Source organism: Entelurus aequoreus, linkage group LG09 (genome assembly GCF_033978785.1).
Source record: "Entelurus aequoreus isolate RoL-2023_Sb linkage group LG09, RoL_Eaeq_v1.1, whole genome shotgun sequence".
Lineage (NCBI taxonomy): Eukaryota > Metazoa > Chordata > Actinopteri > Syngnathiformes > Syngnathidae > Entelurus > Entelurus aequoreus.
In genome coordinates, this window is record NC_084739.1 from 45,028,498 (window position 1) to 45,049,866 (window position 21,369).

Consider the following 21,369-nt stretch of genomic DNA (forward strand, 5'->3'; position numbering starts at 1 on the left):
GGGAAAGGGGTAGGATTGAATAAGCTTTACTTCTTCCTACTTCTGTAAAGTGAAATGATATGAAACTGTGATGTATTATGATGTGGTCGGATCATGTTTTGTTTAGTTATGTTCTGTTAGCTTTGGACTTCCTTAGTTGTTTTGTGCACTTCGGGGGTTTGTTTTAGTCACCATGGTTACTTATGATTTTCACCTGCCTTGTACGCGCACCTGTTGCTCATCAGAGACTCTATTTAAAGGCCTACGGGGCATTTCTTGTCGGAACGGGAGTCGTTCCCAGGTATTCGAATAAAGAACCAACTCTTTTTCTTTACTATAGTGGTCTCGATAACGGGTACCGGTTCTCAAAAAGGGATTTGAGTCCGAGGACTCGGTTCTTTTCTTATCGAACAACCGGGAAAACCGGTTTCGAGCATCATCCCTACTTCCTTGTGATCTACATAACGTAATGGTGGTCCTTTGGTCAAAATGTTGCATAGATTGTTTTACAGACCATCTTCAAGTCGCTTTGAAAATGGTCTGTAATGGTCAGAATGCGCCGGTTTGAGAGCGGTCTTATTTACGTGGCTCCACTTGGACAGCGTCTTCTCCCCGTCATCTTTGTTGTACCGGTGTAGCGTGCAAGGACGGGAGTCGAAAAAGTGTCAAAAGATTGAGCCAACTGTTTTAATGACATTTAGACGCGACGTAAATAAATAACGGAGCAGCGTTTCCTCATCTGTGGCTCACTAATGCAACAAAAATGCCGGAAATATGTCCTGTGAAAAAATGTCTGACCGGAACTCTCTAATAACCGAAGGTACGCCATGAATTATGTAAACCCACTATGCCGGTAGTTTTTCAGCGCTTCCACAGCCAGTCTACTGACAGATATAAGTCAAAACCTTACGCTACTTTATATTACAAATAGCAACAGCGGAGGATGAATGCCCCACAACAAGAATATAGAGATAAAAAGAAGCTTATTGACTATGGCACGGCACAGACTACAATGGCAGACGCGCGCAAATTTTCAGTATTTATGCGGATCCCAAATACACATCAGCAGGTACCAGAAGGTAAGGAAATTTGGTTTTGCATAGTATTGCAAAACAAAGCGCCAGATAATGTCTGCTAATAGGTGCCATTTTGCGCTCCTTATACACACACACACAGCATAATACCCGTATGTTAAAGCACAACATGTATGACTACTAGAGTCGTAATGCTCTGATAATCCATTAGGCAGTGGGACTTCATAGCTTACCAAAGTCGTACTAAAACATTTTGACAGATTTCTGAGCGCCATGTGTAATTTTCTGTATTTTCAGTGGAACATTGAAAGTTTTGGTGTTGTTTACTGGCGTCATCTTGCTGTCTAGACATATCTCTTATGTGTGACTGCCATCTACTGGTCATACTTATCCTTACACCATGTACCAAATAAAATTGTTTCGAGGTCGGAAAGCACAACCAGAATTATTCCGTACATTAGGTGCACTGAGTTATAAGGCGCACCGTTGTTTTTTGAGAAAATGAAAGCATTTTAAGTGTGCCTTTAGAGTCTGAAAAATATGGTATGTGTATGTATATGAATATTTCTGTGTGTATGTATGTGTGTGTGTGTGTACAGTCGTGGGCAAAAGTTTACATACACTTGTGAAGGACATAATGTCATAGCTGTCTGGAGTTTCCAATAATTTCTACAACTCCAAGATACTTGTGGTTATGGACGTGGTCCCCATGATCAGTGTTTCCCACACATTCATTTATTTGTGGCGGCCCGCCACGAAAGAATTACGTCCGCCACATATTTAAAAAAATAATTATTTTATTTTTATTTTATTTTTTTTGTGTCCTGTCCAGCTTCTCAGGCAAATCATATAGTTGATGTAGATGCCCATATAGGCTGTTCAGATTTACTTTACAAAAGAGAAGTGTAGGATACTTCTCTTGTTGCCTTATTTGTATTTGACCACTACTGTTTTCTGTTTATTTGTTACTGACTGTGGCAGCACACCTCTGCCTCTGTTTCACTTTATGTTGCTGGTAAATAATATGGTTGTAGTAGTAGGCTAAAGTTAAATTATTTAGTATGCACTAATTAAAGGGGCAGAGTTTTAAGAGACATTTTAGCTTTTATATTTTATAAGATATATTTTTTTGTAAGAACCACAATTAATAAATATATTTCAGTGAATAACTTATTGTTCAAATCTGTATATAAATATGTACATAAAGTGTTGTAATTATATTGTAAAATGGATGGATGGATGGACGTTTAAAACAAAACTGTTATTATTAATTAGTAAGTATACATTTTTTGAGCCTTTTTAGAGAAAATCATATCATTGTAGTAAATTATGCAAATTACTCGATGATGTCATGGTTACCACGCCCATAGCCACGCCCCACCGCCACAGGTATCTTGGCAGTTTATGGGAAACACTGATGTTAATTAATTTGCAATATTATTTTCTTAAAAAAAGGTTAAAAAAATGTATACATACATTTAAAAAAAATGTATTCATCCATTTAAAACCAATCTGTTATTATGAATTAGTATTAACATATATATTTTTATCGTTTTGCCATATTTTAAATTTGTTGCTGCTTTCTGTACAATGTACTTTGTTGAGATTTTTTCAAGTGTTTCCTGTCTTTTAATTACTTTTTTTATATAATTATAAGAACCTTGCAACAAATTTAGCATCTTTTTATGGTGTTATCTTGAAATGTACTCTCATTCAGAGACTCTTTACTTCTGTCCCTCAATGTCTCTGACTAAAGAGGCTAGCTGCAGCGAGCATGATGTCACACTGACTTGACGCTGTTGCTCTAGTTGGACTTTCTATTCTTAAAGGCCACCTCTTACTATTTGCACATTTTGTAGATGGCTGTCCGTGGGTATATATGCAATATACATAAAAATCACGTCCATGTTACATACGTGCTGACAACATTCGAGACCGTCACAATCACAGCCAGCGATAAATGGACTGACGAGGTCAAAATTCTCCTTGCCGCCTATTCCACAGAGGAGATTCAGCGGGGTTTTGAAGTCTCGCAGCGGAACATTAAAATGTTCGGTACATTAAGCGCTCAGTTAGAAATGTCAGGAATTTTCCACACCGCGAAGCAGTGCAGGGAGATGATGAAGAAACTCAAACAGGACTACAAAAAAATCAAGGACCGTAACAACCAGAGTGGGGCGAACAGAAATACAAACAAATGGCTCGACACTTTGGACATCATTCATTTGACATCACATACACAAAGATAAGACCTTCTGGAGGAAAGTTCTGTGGTCAGATTAAACAAAAATTGAAAGGGACAACCGGTAGAAAATGGATGGATGGATGAACTGTTTTGCCATAATACCCAGCAATATGTTTGGAGAAGAAAATGTGAGGCCTTTAATCCCAGGAACACCAAGCCTACCGTCAAGCATGGTGGTGGTAGTATTATGCTCTGGGCCTGTTTTGCTGCCAATGGAACTGGTGCTTTACAGAGAGTAAATGGGACAATGGAAAAAGGACGATTACCTCCCAAATTCTTCAGGACAACCTAAAATCATCAGCCCGGAGGTTGGGTCTCGGGCGCAGTTGGGTGTTCCAACAGGACAATGACCCCAAAGACATGTCAAAAGTGGTAAAGGAATGGCTGAATCAGGCTAGAATTAAGGTTTTAAAATGGCCTTCCCAAAGTCCCGACTTAAACAATGTAGACAATGCTGAAGAAACAAGTCCATGTCAGAAAACCAACAACTTTAGCTGTACTGCACCAATTTTGTAAAGAGGAGTGGTCAAAAGTTCAACCAGAAGCTTGTGGATGGCTACCAAAAGCGCCTTATTGCAATGAAACTTGCCAAGGGACTTGTAACCAAATATTAACATTGCTGTATGTATACTTTTGACCCAGCACATTTGGTCACATTTTCAGTAGACCCGTAATAAATTCATAAAAGAACCAAACTTCATGAATGTTTTTTGTGACCAGCAAGTATGTGCTCCAATCACTCTATCCCAAAAAAATAAGAGTTGTAGAAATTATTGGAAACTCAAGACAGCCATGACATTATGTTCTTCACAAGTGTATGTATACTTTTGAACGCGACTGTACATTTATGTACATATATATGTATATATCAGGGTTCGTACGGATGCTTAAAAATCTTCAAAATGCTTGGATTTTAATGTTGTGTTTTCAAGGTTTGAAAAGTGCTTGAATTTTGGGTGAAGTGCTTGTAAATGCTTGGAAACATAGGCGCCGATCCTGTGGGTGCTTCGGGGTCCGAGCACCCACGTGGGATTGATGGCAAGTTTCAATATTTAAAATAATTTTTGATAAACCAATCTTGTTGTTGTTAATTTTGTGGCGAGTTCTTTCTTTTTTTTTTTTTTTATATTATGTTTATAAAGTCAGGAAATATGTCCCTGGACACATGAGGACTTTGAATATGACCAATGTATGATCCTGTAACTACTTGGTATCGGATTGATACCCAAATTTGTGGTATCATCCAAAACTAATGTAAAGTATCAAACAGAAGAATAAGTGATTATTACATTTTAACAGAAGTGTAGATAGAACATGTTAAAAGAGAAAGTAAGCAGATATTAACAGTAAATGAACAAGTAGATTAATAATTCATTTTCTACCACTTGTCCTTAATAATTTTGACAAAATAATAGAATGATAAATGACACAATATGTTACTGCATACATCAGCAGACTATTTAGGAGTCTGTTTGTTTACTTACTACTAAAAGACAAGTTGTGTAGTATGTTCACTATTTTATTTAAGGACAAAATTGCTAAAGAAACATATGTTTAATGTACCATAAGATTTTTTTTGTCAAAATAAAGGCAATAATGACATTTTTTGTGGTCCCCTTTATTTAGAAAAGTACCAAAATACTTTTGGTACCGGTACCAAAATATTGTTATCGGGACAATACTAATACACACACACCGAGCACCTACTGGCAGAAATGGAGATCGGCGCCTATGCTTGGAAATGCTCATCATATTTCTCGGCAGTCTGACTCAATAGGCAAATTATAAAATGGAAAAAAATAAAATAAGTTTCCTTAAAAATCTGTTGGCTTTGAACGAGCCCTTACATGTATAAACGGTTCTGTGTCGCCCCCAAGAGGACAGTGGTGCATCGGTCCATCATGCCGGGAGGTTGTCGTTTTAATGAATATTGGATGGAAATTATTAGTCCATTATTGAACTTGTTTGTACTGTGAAGGTCATGTAATGTATAATTTGTAACCTTTTTCACAACTTAGAGCTGAGTTAATATGAATGATTTTGTAGTTTTTACACAACATTGTTGTATGCATTTCTTGCTGTATTATTTTCGTTGTCTACTTAACTTGTCTTGCTACCTCAGTGAAAGCAAAAAAAGTAAATCATTATCATAGCCATAGTTATAAGTAGGGATGTCCGATAATATCGGCCTGCCGATATTATCGGCCGATAAATGCGTTAAAATGTAATATCGGAAATGATCGGTATCGTTTTGTTTTTTTTATCGGTATCGTTTTTTTTTTTTTTTTTTTTTTTTTTTTTAATTAAATCAACATAAAAAACACAAGATACACTTACAATTAATGCACCAACCCAAAAAACCTCTCTCCTCATTCACACAAAAGGGTTGTTTCTTTCTGTTATTAATATTCTGGTTCCTACATTATATATCAATATATATCAATACAGTCTGCAGGGATACAGTCCGTAAGCACACATGATTGTGCGTGCTGCTGGTCCACTAATAGTACTAACCTTTAACAGTTAATGTTACTCATTTTCATTCATTACTAGTTTCTATGTAACTGTTTTTATATTGTTTTACTTTCTTTTTTATTCAAGAAAATGTTTTTAATTTATTTATCTTATTTTATTTTTATTTTTATTTTTTAAAGTACCTTATCTTCACCATACCTGGTTGTCCAAATTAGACATAATAATGTGTTAATTCCACGACTGTATATATCGGTTGATATCGGTATCGGTTGATATCGTTATCGGCAATTAAAGAGTTGGACAATATCGGAATATCGGATATCGGCAAAAAGCCATTATCGGACATCCCTAGTTATAAGGCTAGATATGCTTAATGATAGGCGACTAAGGTGTTGTGAAACAAACAAAATATTTTCCTTTCAATTATTATCCTCATTTTAATGTGAAATTGAAATTTTGAGGGTGCGTTCATTCATATCACATTATGCAATCCGTGATCACAACACAAATGGAGACACCAATGACATTGAATAGTCTACAGTGTGTCCCCCAGAAAATTTGTTGGTTAAGGTGGTGTCTCTCCAGGGGACTAAAAAATAACCAAATAACAATATCTTATAATAAAGAAGCCTACTATTTTTTCCGCTCCAGTTGCAGGATGGCGATATACGACATATATCTCGATATTTTTTCCGTAGAGTATAAACAAAACACAAAACAGTCCTAGTTACCTGAGATACTAAGTATGTCATTATTAGTAAGTCAATATTTTGACTTAGTAATTTGATGTTAGTTTGTCTAAATTGTCACACGATTGCTTCTCTGATGTCTCCATCATGTTCAGAAGTCTCTTCTTTATCTGGACATCTTCTACTGCATTCAGCAACTTGGTCTCCATTGGAAGTTTTCGTTTTAGTCTGTCGTGCTTGTGGCTGTTGAGTTTTGCCTAGTGAAAAAAAAAAAAAACATTTTTATAAGGATTTTTACAAAAATTACATCAATAATCAGATATATATATACTCCTCTCTGAGCTGCCACCTTACCGTGGTAGAGGAGTTTGCGTGTCCCAATGATCCTAGGAGCTATGTTGTCCGGGGACTTTCATGCCCCCTGGTAGGGTCTCCCAAGACAAACAGGTCCTAGGTGAGGGATCAGACAAAGAGCAGCTCAAAGACTTCTATGGAAAGGAAACAACAAGGATTCAGATTTCCCTCGCACGGACGCGGGTCACCGGGGCCCCCCTCCGGAGCCAGGCCCGGAGTTGGGGCACGATGGCGAGCGCCTGGTGGCCGGGCCTGTCCCCATGGGGCCCGGCCGGGCACAGCCCGAAGAGGCAACGTGGGTCCCCCCTCCAATGGGCTCACCACTCATGGGAGGGGCCATAGAGGTCGGGTGCATTGTGAGCTGGGCGGCAGCCGAAGGCAGGGCACTTGGCGGTCCGATCCTCGGCTACATAAGCTAGCTCTTGGGACGTGGAACGTCACCTCGCTGGGGGGGAAGGAGCCTGAGCTTGTGCGCGAGGTAGAGAAGTTCCGGCTGGATATAGTCGGACTCACCTCGACGCACAGCAAGGGCTCTGGAACCAGTTCTCTCGAGAGGGGCTGGACTCTCTTCCACACTGGCGTTGCACGCAGTGAGAGGCGACGAGCTGGGGTAGCAATTCTTGTTGCCCCCCGGCTCAGAGCCTGCACGTTGGAGTTCAACCCGGTGGACGAGAGGGTAGCCTCCCTCCGCCTTCGGGTGGGGGGACGGGTCCTGACTGTTGTTTGTGCTTACGCACCAAACGGCAGTTCAGAGTACCCACTCTTTTTGGATACACTCGAGGGAGTACTGGAGAGTGCTCCCCCGGGTGATTCCCTTGTCCTACTGGGTGACTTCAACGCTCATGTTGGCAACGACAGTGAAACCTGGAGAGGTGTGATTGGGAAGAATGGCCGCCCGGATCTGAACCCGAGTGGTGTTTTGTTATTGGACTTTTGTGCTCGTCACAGATTGTCCATAACGAACACCATGTTCAAGCATAAGGGTGTCCATATGTGCACTTGGCACCAGGACACCCTAGGCCGCAGTTCCATGATCGACTTTGTAGTTGTGTCATCGGATTTGCGGCCTCATGTTTTGGACACTCGGGTGAAGAGAGGGGCGGAGCTTTCTACCGATCACCACCTGGTGGTGAGTTGGCTGCGATGGTGGGGGAGGATGCCGGACAGACCTGGCAGGCCCAAACGCATTGTGAGGGTCTGCTGGGAACGTCTGGCAGAGTCTCCTGTCAGAGAGAGTTTCAATTCCCACCTCCGGAAGAACTTTGAACATGTCACGAGGGAGGTGCTGGACATTGAGTCCGAGTGGACCATGTTCAGCACCTCTATTGTCGAGGCGGCTGATTGGAGCTGTGGCCGCAAGGTAGTTGGTGCCTGTCGTGGCGGTAATTCTAGAACCCGTTGGTGGACACCGGCGGTGAGGGATGCCGTCAAGCTGAAGAAGGAGTCCTATCGGGTTCTTTTGGCTCATGGGACTCCTGAGGCAGCGGACAGGTACCGACAGGCCAAGCGGTGTGCGGCTTCAGCGGTCGCGGAGGCAAAAACTCGGACATGGGAGGAGTTCGGCGAGGCCATGGAAAACGACTTCCGGATGGCTTCGAAGCGATTTTGGACCACCATCCGCCGCCTCAGGAAGGGGAAGCAGTGCACTGTCAACACCGTGTATGGTGCGGATGGTGTTCTGCTGACCTCGACTGCGGATGTTGTGGATCGGTGGAGGGAATACTTCGAAGACCTCCTCAATCCCACCGACACGTCTTCCTATGAGGAAGCAGTGCCTGGGGAATCTGTGGTGGGCTCTCCTATTTCTGGGGCTGAGGTTGCTGAGGTAGTTAAAAAGCTCCTCGGTGGCAAGGCCCCGGGGGTGGATGAGAGCCGCCCGGAGTTCCTTAAGGCTCTGGATGCTGTGGGGCTGTCTTGGTTGACAAGACTCTGCAGCATCGCATGGACATCGGGGGCGGTACCTCTGGATTGGCAGACCGGGGTGGTGGTTCCTCTCTTTAAGAAGGGGAACCGGAGGGTGTGTTCTAACTATCGTGGGATCACACTCCTCAGCCTTCCCGGTAAGGTCTATTCGGGTGTACTGGAGAGGAGGCTATGCCGGATAGTCGAACCTCGGATTCAGGAGGAACAGTGTGGTTTTCGTTCTGGTCGTGGAACTGTGGACCAGCTCTATACTCTCGGCAGGGTCCTTGAGGGTGCATGGGAGTTTGCCCAACCAGTCTACATGTGCTTTGTGGACTTGGAGAAGGCATTCGACCGTGTCCCTCGGGAGGTCCTGTGGGGAGTGCTCAGAGAGTATGGGGTATCGGACTGTCTGATTGTGGCTGTCCGCTCCCTGTACGATCAGTGTCAGAACTTGGTCCGCATTTCCGGCAGTAAGTCGGACACGTTTCCAGTGAGGGTTGGACTCCGCCAAGGCTGCCCTTTGTCACCGATTCTGTTCATAACTTTTATGGACAGAATTTCTAGGCGCAGTCGAGGCGTTGAGGGGATCCGGTTTGGTGGCTGCAGGATTAGGTCTCTGCTTTTTGCAGATGATGTGGTCCTGATGGCTTCATCTGGCCAGGATCTTCAGCTCTCACTGGATCGGTTCGCAGCCGAGTGTGAAGCGACTGGGATGAGAATCAGCACCTCCAAGTCCGAGTCCATGGTTCTCGCCCGGAAAAGGGTGGAGTGCCATCTCCGGGTTGGGGAGGAGACCCTGCCCCAAGTGGAGGAGTTCAAGTACCTAGGAGTCTTGTTCACGAGTGAGGGAAAAGTGGATCGTGAGATCGACAGGCGAATCGGTGCGGCGTCTTCAGTAATGCGGACGCTGTATAGGTCCGTTGTGGTGAAGAAGGAGCTGAGCCGGAAGGCAAAGCTCTCAATTTACCGGTCGATCTACGTTCCCATCCTCACCTATGGTCATGAGCTTTGGGTCATGACCGAAAGGACAAGATCACAGGTACAGGCGGCCGAAATGAGTTTCCTCCGCCGGGTGGCGGGGCTCTCCCTTAGAGATAGGGTGAGAAGCTCTGCCATCCGGGGGGAGCTCATAGTAAAGCCGCTGCTCCTCCACATCGAGAGGAGCCAGATGAGGTGGTTCGGGCATCTGGTCAGGATGCCACCCGAACGCCTCCCTCGGGAGGTGTTTAGGGCACGTCCAACCGGTAGGAGGCCACGGGGAAGACCCAGGACACGTTGGGAAGACTTATGTCTCCCGGCTGGCCTGGGAACTGCTCGGGATCCCCCGGGAGGAGCTGGACGATGTGGCTGGGGAGAGGAAAATCTGGGCTTCCCTGCTTAGGCTGCTGCCCCCGCGACCCGACCTCGGATAAGCGGAAGAAGATGGATGGATATATACACACACACACACACACATATATATATATATATATATATATATATATATATATATATATATATATATATATATATATATATATACAGTGGGGCAAAAAAGTATTTAGTCAGCCACCCATTGATTGTCAATGGGTGGCTGACTAAATACTTTTTTGCCCCACTGTATATATACACACACATATATATATATATATATATATATATATATATAAATATATATATATATATAAATATAAATATATATGTGTGTGTGTATGTATATATATATATATACAGGTAAAAGCCAGTAAATTAGAATATTTTGAAAAACTTGATTTATTTCAGTAATTGCATTCAAAAGGTGTAACTTGTACATTATATTTATTCATTGCACACAGACTGATGCATTCAAATGTTTATTTCATTTAATTTTGATGATTTGAAGTGGCAACAAATGAAAATCCAAAATTCTGTGTGTCACAAAATTAGAATATTACTTAAGGCTAATACAAAAAAGGGATTTTTAGAAATGTTGGCCAACTGAAAAGTATGAAAATGAAAAATATGAGCATGTACAATACTCAATACTTGGTTGGAGCTCCTTTTGCCTCAATTACTGCGGTTAATGCGGCGTGGCATGGAGTCGATGAGTTTCTGGCACTGCTCAGGTGTTATGAGAGCCCAGGTTGCTCTGATAGTGGCCTTCAACTCTTCTGCGTTTTTGGGTCTGGCATTCTGCATCTTTCTTTTCACAATACCCCACAGATTTTCTATGGGGTTAAGGTCAGGGGAGTTGGCGGGCCAATTTAGAACAGAAATACCATGGTCCGTAAACCAGGCACGGGTAGATTTTGCGCTGTGTGCAGGCGCCAAGTCCTGTTGGAACTTGAAATCTCCATCTCCATAGAGCAGGTCAGCAGCAGGAAGCATGAAGTGCTCTAAAACTTGCTGGTAGACGGCTGCGTTGACTCTGGAAAAAAGAGCTGGACTGCTGCTGAGTGGTCCAAAGTCATGTTTTCTGACGAAAGCAAATTTTGCATTTCCTTTGGAAATCGAGGTCCCAGAGTCTGGAGGAAGACAGGAGAGGCACAGGATCCACGTTGCCTGAAGTCTAGTGTAAAGTTTCCACCATCAGTGATGGTTTGGGGTGCCATGTCATCTGCTGGTGTCGGTCCACTCTGTTTCCTGAGATCCAGGGTCAACGCAGCCGTCTACCAGCAAGTTTTAGAGCACTTCATGCAGTTTTTTTTCTGTGTACATGAATGAAGGTGTGTGTTGCTGTGAGTCCGACTTGGACATTATCTGGACTGGGCCTGGTTTAAAAAACCCTTTAAACAAATCTAATTTCATTGACAACCTGGTCTGTTGAAGATAAGGCCCTTTTTTAAAAATAAAATAAGATAAATAAATAAAAAACATTTTCTTGGATAAAAAAGAAAGTAAAACAATATAAAAATAATTACATAAAAAATAGTAATTAATGAAAATGTTAGTGGACCAGCAGCCTATACAATCATGTGTGCTTCAGGGGCTGTGTCCCTTGCAGATGTGTTGTCTATGTTGTGGGAACCAGAATATTGGTAGCAGAAAGAAATAACCCCTTTTGTGTGAGTGGGTGTGGATGAGTGTGCATGGGGGAGGTTGTTTGGGTTGATGCACTGATTGAAAGTGTATCTTGTGTTTTTTCTATGTTGATTTAATTTAAAAAAAAAAAAAAGTTTTTAATTTTTTAATTTATTTTTTAATTGTATTTATTTTTTTAGAACAAAGCCCGCGGGGCGACTCATCTGGTCCTTACGGGCGACCTGGTGCCCGCGGGCACCGCGTTGGTGACCCCTGGTCTGGAGGAAACGACGTCCACAATTTCCAAAAACAATTTGAAATGTCAGACCACAGAACACTTTTCCACTCTGTATCAGTCATCTTAGATGAGCTCAGGCCCAGCGAAGCCGACTGCGTTTCTAGGTGTTGTTGATAAACAGTTTTCGCCTTGCATAGGAGAGTTTTAACTTGCACTCACAGATGTAGCGACCAACTGTAGTTACTGACAGTGGGTTTCTGAAGTGTTCCTGAGCCCATGTAGTGATATCTTTTACACACTGATGTCGCTTGTTGATACAGTACAGCCTGAGGGATCGAAGTTCACGGGCTTAGCTGCTTACGTGCAGTGATTTCTCCAGATTCTCTGAACCCTTTGATGATATTACGGACCGTAGATGGTGAAATCCCTAAATTCCTTGCAATAGCTGGTTGACAAAAGGTTTTTCTTAAACTGTTCAACAATTTGCTCACGCATTTGTTGACAAAGTGGTGACCCTCGCCCCATCCTTGTTTGTGAATGACTGAGCATTTCATGGAATCTACTTTTATACCCAATCCTGGCACCCACCTGTTCCCAATTTGTCTGTTCACCTTTGGGATGTTCCAAATAAGTGTTTGATGAGCATTCCTCAACTTTATCAGTATTTATTGCCACCTTTCCCAACTTCTTTGTCACGTGTTGCTGGCATCAAATTCTAAAGTTAATGATTATTTGAAAAAAAAGAAAAATGTTTATCAGTTTGAACATCAAATATGTTGTCTTTGTAGCATATTCAACTGAATATGGGTTGAAAATGATTTGCAAATCATTGTATTCCGTTTATATTTACATCTAACACAATTTCTCAACTCATATGGAAACAGGGTTTATATATACACACACACACACACACATATATATATATATATATATATATATATATATATATATATATATATATATATATATATATATATATATATATATAAACATTTATTTGTGTTTATTTATGTATATAACTATGTAAGTGTATACATGTATGCAGGGTTTCCCCTTAATGTAATTGAATGTGGCGCGCCGCCACTGCATTTTTTTTTTACTGCCACACCTTGAAAATAAGGGCTTTTTTGTCCTTGAAATTTTTTTTAAAGTAATGATCATATATTGCAGCTCACAGAAGAAATAACACAAAGTCAGACGCTATTTTAAACTTTTATTACCAATCTTATAATAACAAATGGCACGATTCCAACAGCTTTTATCTCCCAGGAAAACACTTTCGTCTCTTTGAGTCTTAGCTTCCCTGCCGGACACACAACAACACTTCCTCATTCTCCGCCAATCATCTTTCAGGCACGGACGGTGTGTTTGTAAACATAGGAAAGTCTGACATCAAATCCAAACCACACAAACATAAAAAATTAACATTAGCTGGTCGTTACGGTATGAATTTATATATATATATATAGCATATTGTTTGCGCACTATTGACAAAAGATATACCGAAAACTTGACCACCGGAAAAAGACTTTGATCACCGAAAACCGCGCTACCGAAACCAGATGTAAACAAAACACATGCCATTGACTGGAGTGTTGTCAGCATGCCTGCGATGTGGACGTCAATTTTTATATACATTTTGCAGATGTAACCGCATGGAGAGGCATCTCAAAATGTGCAAATATTAAGAGGAGAGTGGTGGCTTTTAAAAGGAAAAAATCCAACTAGAGCAGTCCTTCTCAAGTAGTGGGGTGTTTTTTTTGCGTTGCAGCAGCACCTGAAGAGAATGTGACAATTGTATCTTTTGTCCAGAATCTTAACGGTCCTCCTGTACCATTTAGGAATACTAGTACTTGGTAAACATCCCTAGTTACGAAGGCGCTCCTAAGATTAATATTTAAACAGGAGACTGGCTCCAGTACAAGTTACAGCTCATGCACATGGCTGAAGAATGTGCTCATTATTGGCTGCACTTGTCTTAACTGTTTTTAACTGTCAATCCCACACCAAAACAGCATCAGCAAACTCAACGGTCATCCTCAGCGCGTGCACACTCACACACACAGTCAGGACTCATGTTACGTTTACAGACAGTCAGAAATCACAAAACACTAATACTGTCGCTACAGTATTTTTGAGCATGGTTAAGTATCTGCTCCTATGAAAGCGACTGGGCAAGTACGGTGGTTACAATATATATATATATATAACATAACTTTTTTTTTTATTACAGTTTCATTTAATTCTTGTTGTTAGTTTTTTAAGTATTATATTGTAAGTCATTCATAGTATAATGCTAGAGACTTCAATGTTAATTTTGTTATAAGATCCAACTTACACTACAACCAGATACCGGTATATATATCACTGTCAGGAACGGTACTCGTTCGCAACTCTAGGACACCTTTGAAACAAATCTCTGCTCACATTAAAATACACTAAGCTTTTAGTTTAGCTATTTAGACAACTTTACAGTCTCAGCATCCAAGTTTGTTCTTCATTCGATCATCAAATCAATGGGAGAGTAGATGTACTGATGTACTTTTCTCATATATTAAGCTTACCATGTGAAATACCTGGTTTTCTTTCTGTTTTTAAGGCTGTCGAGGATGCCTTTGTTCCTGTAATAAAATTCAAATTTGACGGGATAGAGGTAAGTTACTGCAAGATCCACAGTAGAGGTAAAGCAGTATCACAAGTAGAACATGATGTAGTAGGGTTTAAGCACACAATACCAGTCAAATGTTTGCTTCCTCATTATGTGGCATTAGGTTTGTCTACACGTTTGACTGATACTATCCACTGATCTAAAAGCAAAAGCCATGGTACATAAAGATTATACAATGCAAGAAAAGTCATGGCTGGCTGACGGGGGTGTTATTGGGCCAACGAACACTTTCACAAACAACTGCATGTGCATAGCAGAGTTGACTGTATTGTGATCGATTCTTGAAAGTTACATAGGAAGGAGGATGCACCAAATTTAAGTGCAGATCATAGAGTACACCCTTAATGTTTGTTACTCAGTAGCTTATCAAATGTACACATGCAGCACTGGCCAGACATTTTAATATGGATTCCTGTATCTCTTTTTATCTTTACGCTGTAGTGCAAAGTATTATGTACCCAAGTTGTCAAGAAAATGTAAATCAAACTTGGGGGCACAGTCTTGTGCATGCCAAATTGTCCCCAACTACAATTTCCTGTGTAAATGTGTGCAATGTGAATCTACGTTTCTGCACCTGCTTACAAGTTAAAAGATTTGAGTTGCAGAACTATTGTTTGATTTGCTTCTGGGAAATACATTTATGCGTTCTAATTTTTCCAATATCACCCTGAATTTGACTAGAAGTGCGACTCCTGTGCCTGTTTCTCAACAGATTGACCTGCTTTTTGCCAGACTGGCACTACAATCTATTCCAGACAACCTGGACCTACGAGGAGATTCGATCCTGCGAAATTTGGACATTCGTTGCATTCGAAGTCTTAATGGTAATCTACATGACCTCTGAACATGCCTACACATACTGATTAACATTAAATTAACACATGCGAATTTCTGATGCACTGGTTCGTCCAAAGCTGTGTTGTTCCTTAAAGACTTGTAAATAAACACAATATGTATATGCAATGGAACCAGCGTAACTTGGTTCAGCTTATGTCCACAACTGTTAAGATAAACCTACCACAGAAATTATAGACTGGTCATGTATTTTTCAGGGATTAACTTCAGAATTGGCAGGGGATTAAATAATTATTTACGGCACCTGTTGAGACACTGTAGTTCATTAGTAATAGAGTCCCCTCTAATTGTTTTGATGTACTTTATAATTGCAGGTTGTCGGGTGACTGATGAAATACTGTACTTGGTGCCAAACAAAGAAAACTTCAGGCTGACATTGAGAGCCATCAAACTTTGGGCAAAACGTAAGCATGATTGTCAGATTGACTTTTATTTATAGCCAAATTTTTTGTTACATTTATTCAATTACTTGCATGTAGGCAATCTGTTTATTATAAAACTAGTCAAACCTCTGGCCACCTATCAATGGCATCCACTCGCTGGTAGCAACCACAAAAATGTCTCCCATAGAGGAGTAGTGTTGTAAACCTTACATAGCGGCTACCTGTCTAACGTGGCCAGTGCCCTCTCATTTTCCATCCCAGAATAGTTTGCTCAGGCAGTTTAGTGGCCACTAATATAAAAAAGTTCCCCAATTATGCATGACAATAGAAGATTGAGTCTTACCCTTAAATTTCACCACTTGTATTATGGCTGTACTGCGAGCTTGCTCTGTGCCCTTCCAACACTCACCAGCTGTAAGCAAAGCAGCTCTGGTTCTGGCAGACAGCAGGAGTGAGTAACTTCACCAACAAGTCCTTGCGGTGAAATAGCGCATATTTGCGCAAGACAATTGGTATGTGCTGTTGCCTATTTCAATGACGACAGCTTTCAGTCACACAGGAATTATTTATAACTTTGCACAATGCTCGTATATCCGCTAAACACTATCGTCTCTACATCAGGGCTGGCCAACCAGTCAGTCACATTTTTTACTGTTACCGCAAAGAGCCACTTCATACACATGGGCACATATGAACATCCCCCCATCCCTTCCTCACACACGCACACACCTTTACTCAGCCAAATTTATAATGACAGAAATTGATTCCTAAAGTACTAAGACCACAGGCCAGTCATTTTTAACGATGAACATTGTGTGCACTCTCTCTCACAAAATCCCAGTTCAACCAAGTCCAAGGCGCTGAAGATTTGAAGCTTTGAAATGCGCTGACGACGCCTGACATATAAGGCAGAATGGCTTGCCATTACATTCAACAAAAAATATAAACTCTTGCACTACCTGTATTAATCTTCACAATTTACGTTTTGCTGTGCATTTTTTCCTGACCATTTTGGGAGCGAACTTGACACAAATTGTGTTCTACGGCTGCGCAATTTTGGGAAAAAACCTAATTGCAATTTTTCTTTCCAAAATTGTGATTCGATTTGCGATTTTTATATTTAATACATAAAAATGCATAAAATTGCGAAAATAACGAGTTATGTCTGTCTATAAATATGTTACTTTTAGACTGTCAATAAACGTTCCTTTCTCAAGGTGCCACATATTACAACAACATGCAATAATTTACTTTAAAAAAATATTTGGCTTTATGCAGACTTAGAGCTTACATCATGCTCTTAAACTGAAGAAAAAACAATGAAAACTACAGTGATTATAAGGTAATGTACTCATAATATATAATAATAATGCCTGTAACCATTTAAAAGGTTTAATTATTATATATAATATATATTTACATATAAATATAATATAATTATTATATTTTAAAATATAAACTTATATTTCTTATTACTGTAAACTGGTTTACCATTGTACTATAATTGAAAAGTAAATAACATTTAGTTATCTGTAATGAATAAACAAACAAATAGGGCCTCATTTCTGTATGCAAAAATGTTACCTAAATAAATATTGAACATCTTAATGTGCATTTTTTTCCCAAATGGAAAACCTAGGTTGGGTTGTTTGTTTGTTGCCATCACGTGATCAACGCATTCTCGCTCGTCGTTCCGTGTTAATGGGCGCATATTGCCCATCTAATTTGAAGCTGAAATATTACCAAAACGGTACATTTGGTTTTGTAATCATAATTTTTTCATTCTATTTGTAACTTTGCGCAACATTTGTGCTTAATGTGTTTGTAAAGATGGCAGTCTTGCTCTCCACCCACCAAAACAAATCATCATTTTGGTCACAATAATCATGATATGAAATTTACATATTGTTGTATCTCTAGAGGGCAACTGTGTACAGTGGCCACTTATGCGGTTTCCCTTGAGTAGTTGCTACAGACAGGTTTGACTGTAGTTATATTTTGAATCCTGTATTTCTATACAACAGGTCGTGGGATTTATTCCAACATGCTGGGGTTTCTGGGTGGAGTGTCATGGGCCATGCTGGTAGCCAGGACTTGCCAGCTCTACCCTAATGCTGTTGCTGCCACCCTTGTCTACAAGTTCTTCTTGGTGTTCTCCAAATGGTGAGAATATGATCCACCTGTTTCGCTGTGTGTGTGCGTGTGGCTGTCTGTCTATCTGTATTGGCCCTTCGACGAGGTGACGACCTGCTTTCTGCCCAAGTACAGCTGGGAGAGGCTCCAGCCCTCCCGCAACCCCGAAAGGGACAAGCGGTAGAAAGTGGATGAATGGAGGGAAAATTGGAAGGTATAACATAAAGTTGCAAAATATTTCAATATTAAATAAGGCAAAGGAAATTCAGAATCAAAAATTACTCCAAACGCTGTACTATTCTCTGTTACAAAAGTACACCTAATTCACTAAGAGTACTACAGAGAAGTTAAATTAGGAATAATCCATAATGTTGCCTATTGGAAATATATAAATCCTTTGTTAATAAATCTAAACAAAACTCAAATTAAAGGTCACCTGTTATCAGGTGGGTAGTAACACGCTACATTTACTCTGTTACATCTACTTGAGTAACTTTTGGGATAAATTGAGTAGTTTTAATGCAACATACTTTTACTTTTACTTGAGTATATTTATAGAGAAGAAACGCTACTTTTACTCCGCTCCATTTAGCTACATTCAGCTCGCTACTGATTTTTATCGATCTGTTAATGCAAGCTTTGTTTGTTTTGGTTTGTCAGACAGACCTTCAAAGTAGGATCTATCGCATGCCTGCGTTTCACCAATCAAATACAGTCACTGGTGACGTTTGACTCCGTTTCACAAATCAAATGCAGTCACTGGTGACGTTTGACTCCATTTCACAAATCAAACAGAGCCAGGCGGTCACATGATTAACAAGCTTAAGCTTACATGAACTCAACGTCAAATTTGAGGAAGCACATCGCGGTAAGTAACGTTAGTAGATATTTTGGCTGTCACCGTAGGCTGATGTTAGCTTCCCTGCTATGAATCACTGTCAAATGTACATCGTGTGGGGACATTTATTAACGCACTGCAGCCTCATAGACAGACAGAGACACGCACAGTCGCACACACACTCACGCATGCATATAAACACCAATCAGAAGTGCACAGTGTGTTCCCAGGTGCACCGTGCAGCCCACACCTATCAGTTTATGGTTTGGGTAAAGGCTAACTTGTTATTTTCCTTTGTAATCTCTGCCTACTGCGCCTATGGTGCTGTTAAGTTATTGTGGCTCAATTTGCCTTAATTTTTTTTATGTTAATGTATTATTATTTACCGTATTTTTCGGGGTATAAGTCGCTCCGGAGTATAAGTCGCACCGGCCGAAAATGCGTAATAAAGAAGGAAAAAAACATAAGTCGCACTGGAGTATAAGTCGCATTTTTTGGGGAAATTTATTTGATAAAACCCAACACCAAGAATAGACATTTGAAATGCAATTTAAAATAAATAAAGAATAGTGAACAACAGGCTGAATAAGTGTACGTTATATGACGCATAAATAACCAACTGAGAACGTGCCTGGTATGTTAACGTAACATATTATGGTAAGATTCAAATAACTATAACATATAGAACATGCTATACGTTTACCAAACAATCTGTCACTCCTAATCGCTAAATCCCATGAAATCTTATACGTCTAGTCTCTTACGTGAATGAGCTAAATAATATTATTTGATATTTTACGGTAATGTGTTAATAATTTCACACATAAGTCGCTCCTGAGTATAAGTCGCACCCTCGGCCAAACTATGAAAAAAACTGCGACTTATAGTCCGAAAAATACGGTAATATATATTATTTTTTTAGTTTTTTAAGAGATATTCCTGGCTCTGAATTTGCTCATTGCTATTTTTATGTTTTTGTGCATTATTTGTTGCCGTCATCATTAAACGAACAGGTTACTCATCAGTTACTCAGTACTTGAGTAGTTTTTTCACAACATACTTTTTACTTTTACTCAAGTAAATATTTGGGTGACTACTCCTTACTTTTACTTGAGTAATAAATCTCTAAAGTAACGGTACTCTTACTTGAGTACAATTTCTGGCTACTCTACCCACCTCTGCCTATTATGCAAAACCAACTTTTCTTACCAAATGGGATCTGTTTTATGTATTTAGGATCCCCATAAGTCGTGGAGGCATTGCAGAAGTGTTTATAAAATATTCTTGAAATAATTTTCCGTTTGGAATTTGCTCTTTTATGTGTCGTTTTCTGGGGGGACAAACTCAGCTTCAGGACAAACTGATTAGCATGCAATACACCACTCCTGGTGTATTGGATTTCCAGCTACCTCACAGACAGACCACAGTATGTACAGATGAAAAACATTACATCTGACATCTTAGTCACCAGCACGGGGATGCCTCAGGGGACTGTGCTGGCTCCTGTTCTATTTACGCTTCACACCTCAGACTTCTGCTACAATTCTGAATCATGTCAAATCCAGAAGTTTGCTGACGACAAAGTCCAGGCCACGCCCCCAAGCACTGAACATTGAGGGGGCTCAGGTGGAGGTTGTAGACACCTACAAGTACTTCGGTGTGGCTGGACTGGGCATGGAACAATGACTATCTGTACAGGAAGGGTCAAAGCAGAATGTACTAATATCAGGAGGCTGCAATTCTTCAACATTTGCAAGAAACTCCTCTGCATGTTTTACCAGTCTGTAGTGACCAACATACTATTCTACTCCATGATATGGTAGGGGGCAGCACATTATAGAGGGACTCCTCTAGACTGGACAAGCTCATTAGACGGACCGGCTCTGTGTTCGGCATGAATCTGGATTTTTTGGTGAGAGTTGCACAGAAGAGATCCATGAACAAACTACTGGCCATCATGGATAACACCAGCCACCCTCTGCCCACTGTCATTAGTGACCAGAAAAGCTTGTTCAATGACAGACTGCTTCTCCCCAGATTCAGTGCAACAAACTTAAGAACTAATGTCCTTTTTGCCATCAAACTCTACAACTTTTCACTTGGAGGTAGAAGGGGGGCAAGGGGACTGATAAAGATTTCCGAAGGGAGGTCAAATAGGTCCGACCAAATGTTTATAAACACAAGGACAGCTACAAACACAACACACTGCTGCTAATAACACTGCCCCTACTATAACACCTGTATATACCGGTATAGAAATGCATATTTTATAGTAGTAACTTCTATGTATTTTATTTCTATTTATATTCTAGTTTCTAGTATTTTCCTGTGTTTTGGTGCTACCTGCTGCTGCTGGAATTTAAATTTCCTTGGGTGAACCGTCCCAGGGTATTGATAAAGTTTATATTTATCTATATAGTAGACTTAATTTGGAAGTGCTAAAATTACAATATGGCTGAAGAGGAGAAGACTTAAACAAATAGGAGGCACTTGAATAACACCGCCCTCAAAATAGCACATCCTGAGGAGATGGTCAGAAAGTGGCTTAAAGACGGTCTGTAAAATATAATCTATGCAACATTTTGACCAATGAA

The 21,369-nt window shown here is 40.5% G+C and overlaps 1 protein-coding gene across 1 annotated transcript in view; it reads left to right on the forward strand.

Moving 5' to 3' along the window:
• papolg (poly(A) polymerase gamma) overlaps nucleotides 1-21,369 on the forward strand; it is a 79,634-nt gene that overhangs the window by 36,365 nt on the left and 21,900 nt on the right. The window contains exons 6-9 of the mRNA XM_062058817.1: nucleotides 14,498-14,551; nucleotides 15,279-15,390; nucleotides 15,736-15,825; nucleotides 17,829-17,967. Of these exons, the coding sequence (XP_061914801.1) occupies nucleotides 14,498-14,551; nucleotides 15,279-15,390; nucleotides 15,736-15,825; nucleotides 17,829-17,967 (395 nt within the window). The remainder of the gene's footprint in view (nucleotides 1-14,497; nucleotides 14,552-15,278; nucleotides 15,391-15,735; nucleotides 15,826-17,828; nucleotides 17,968-21,369) is intronic.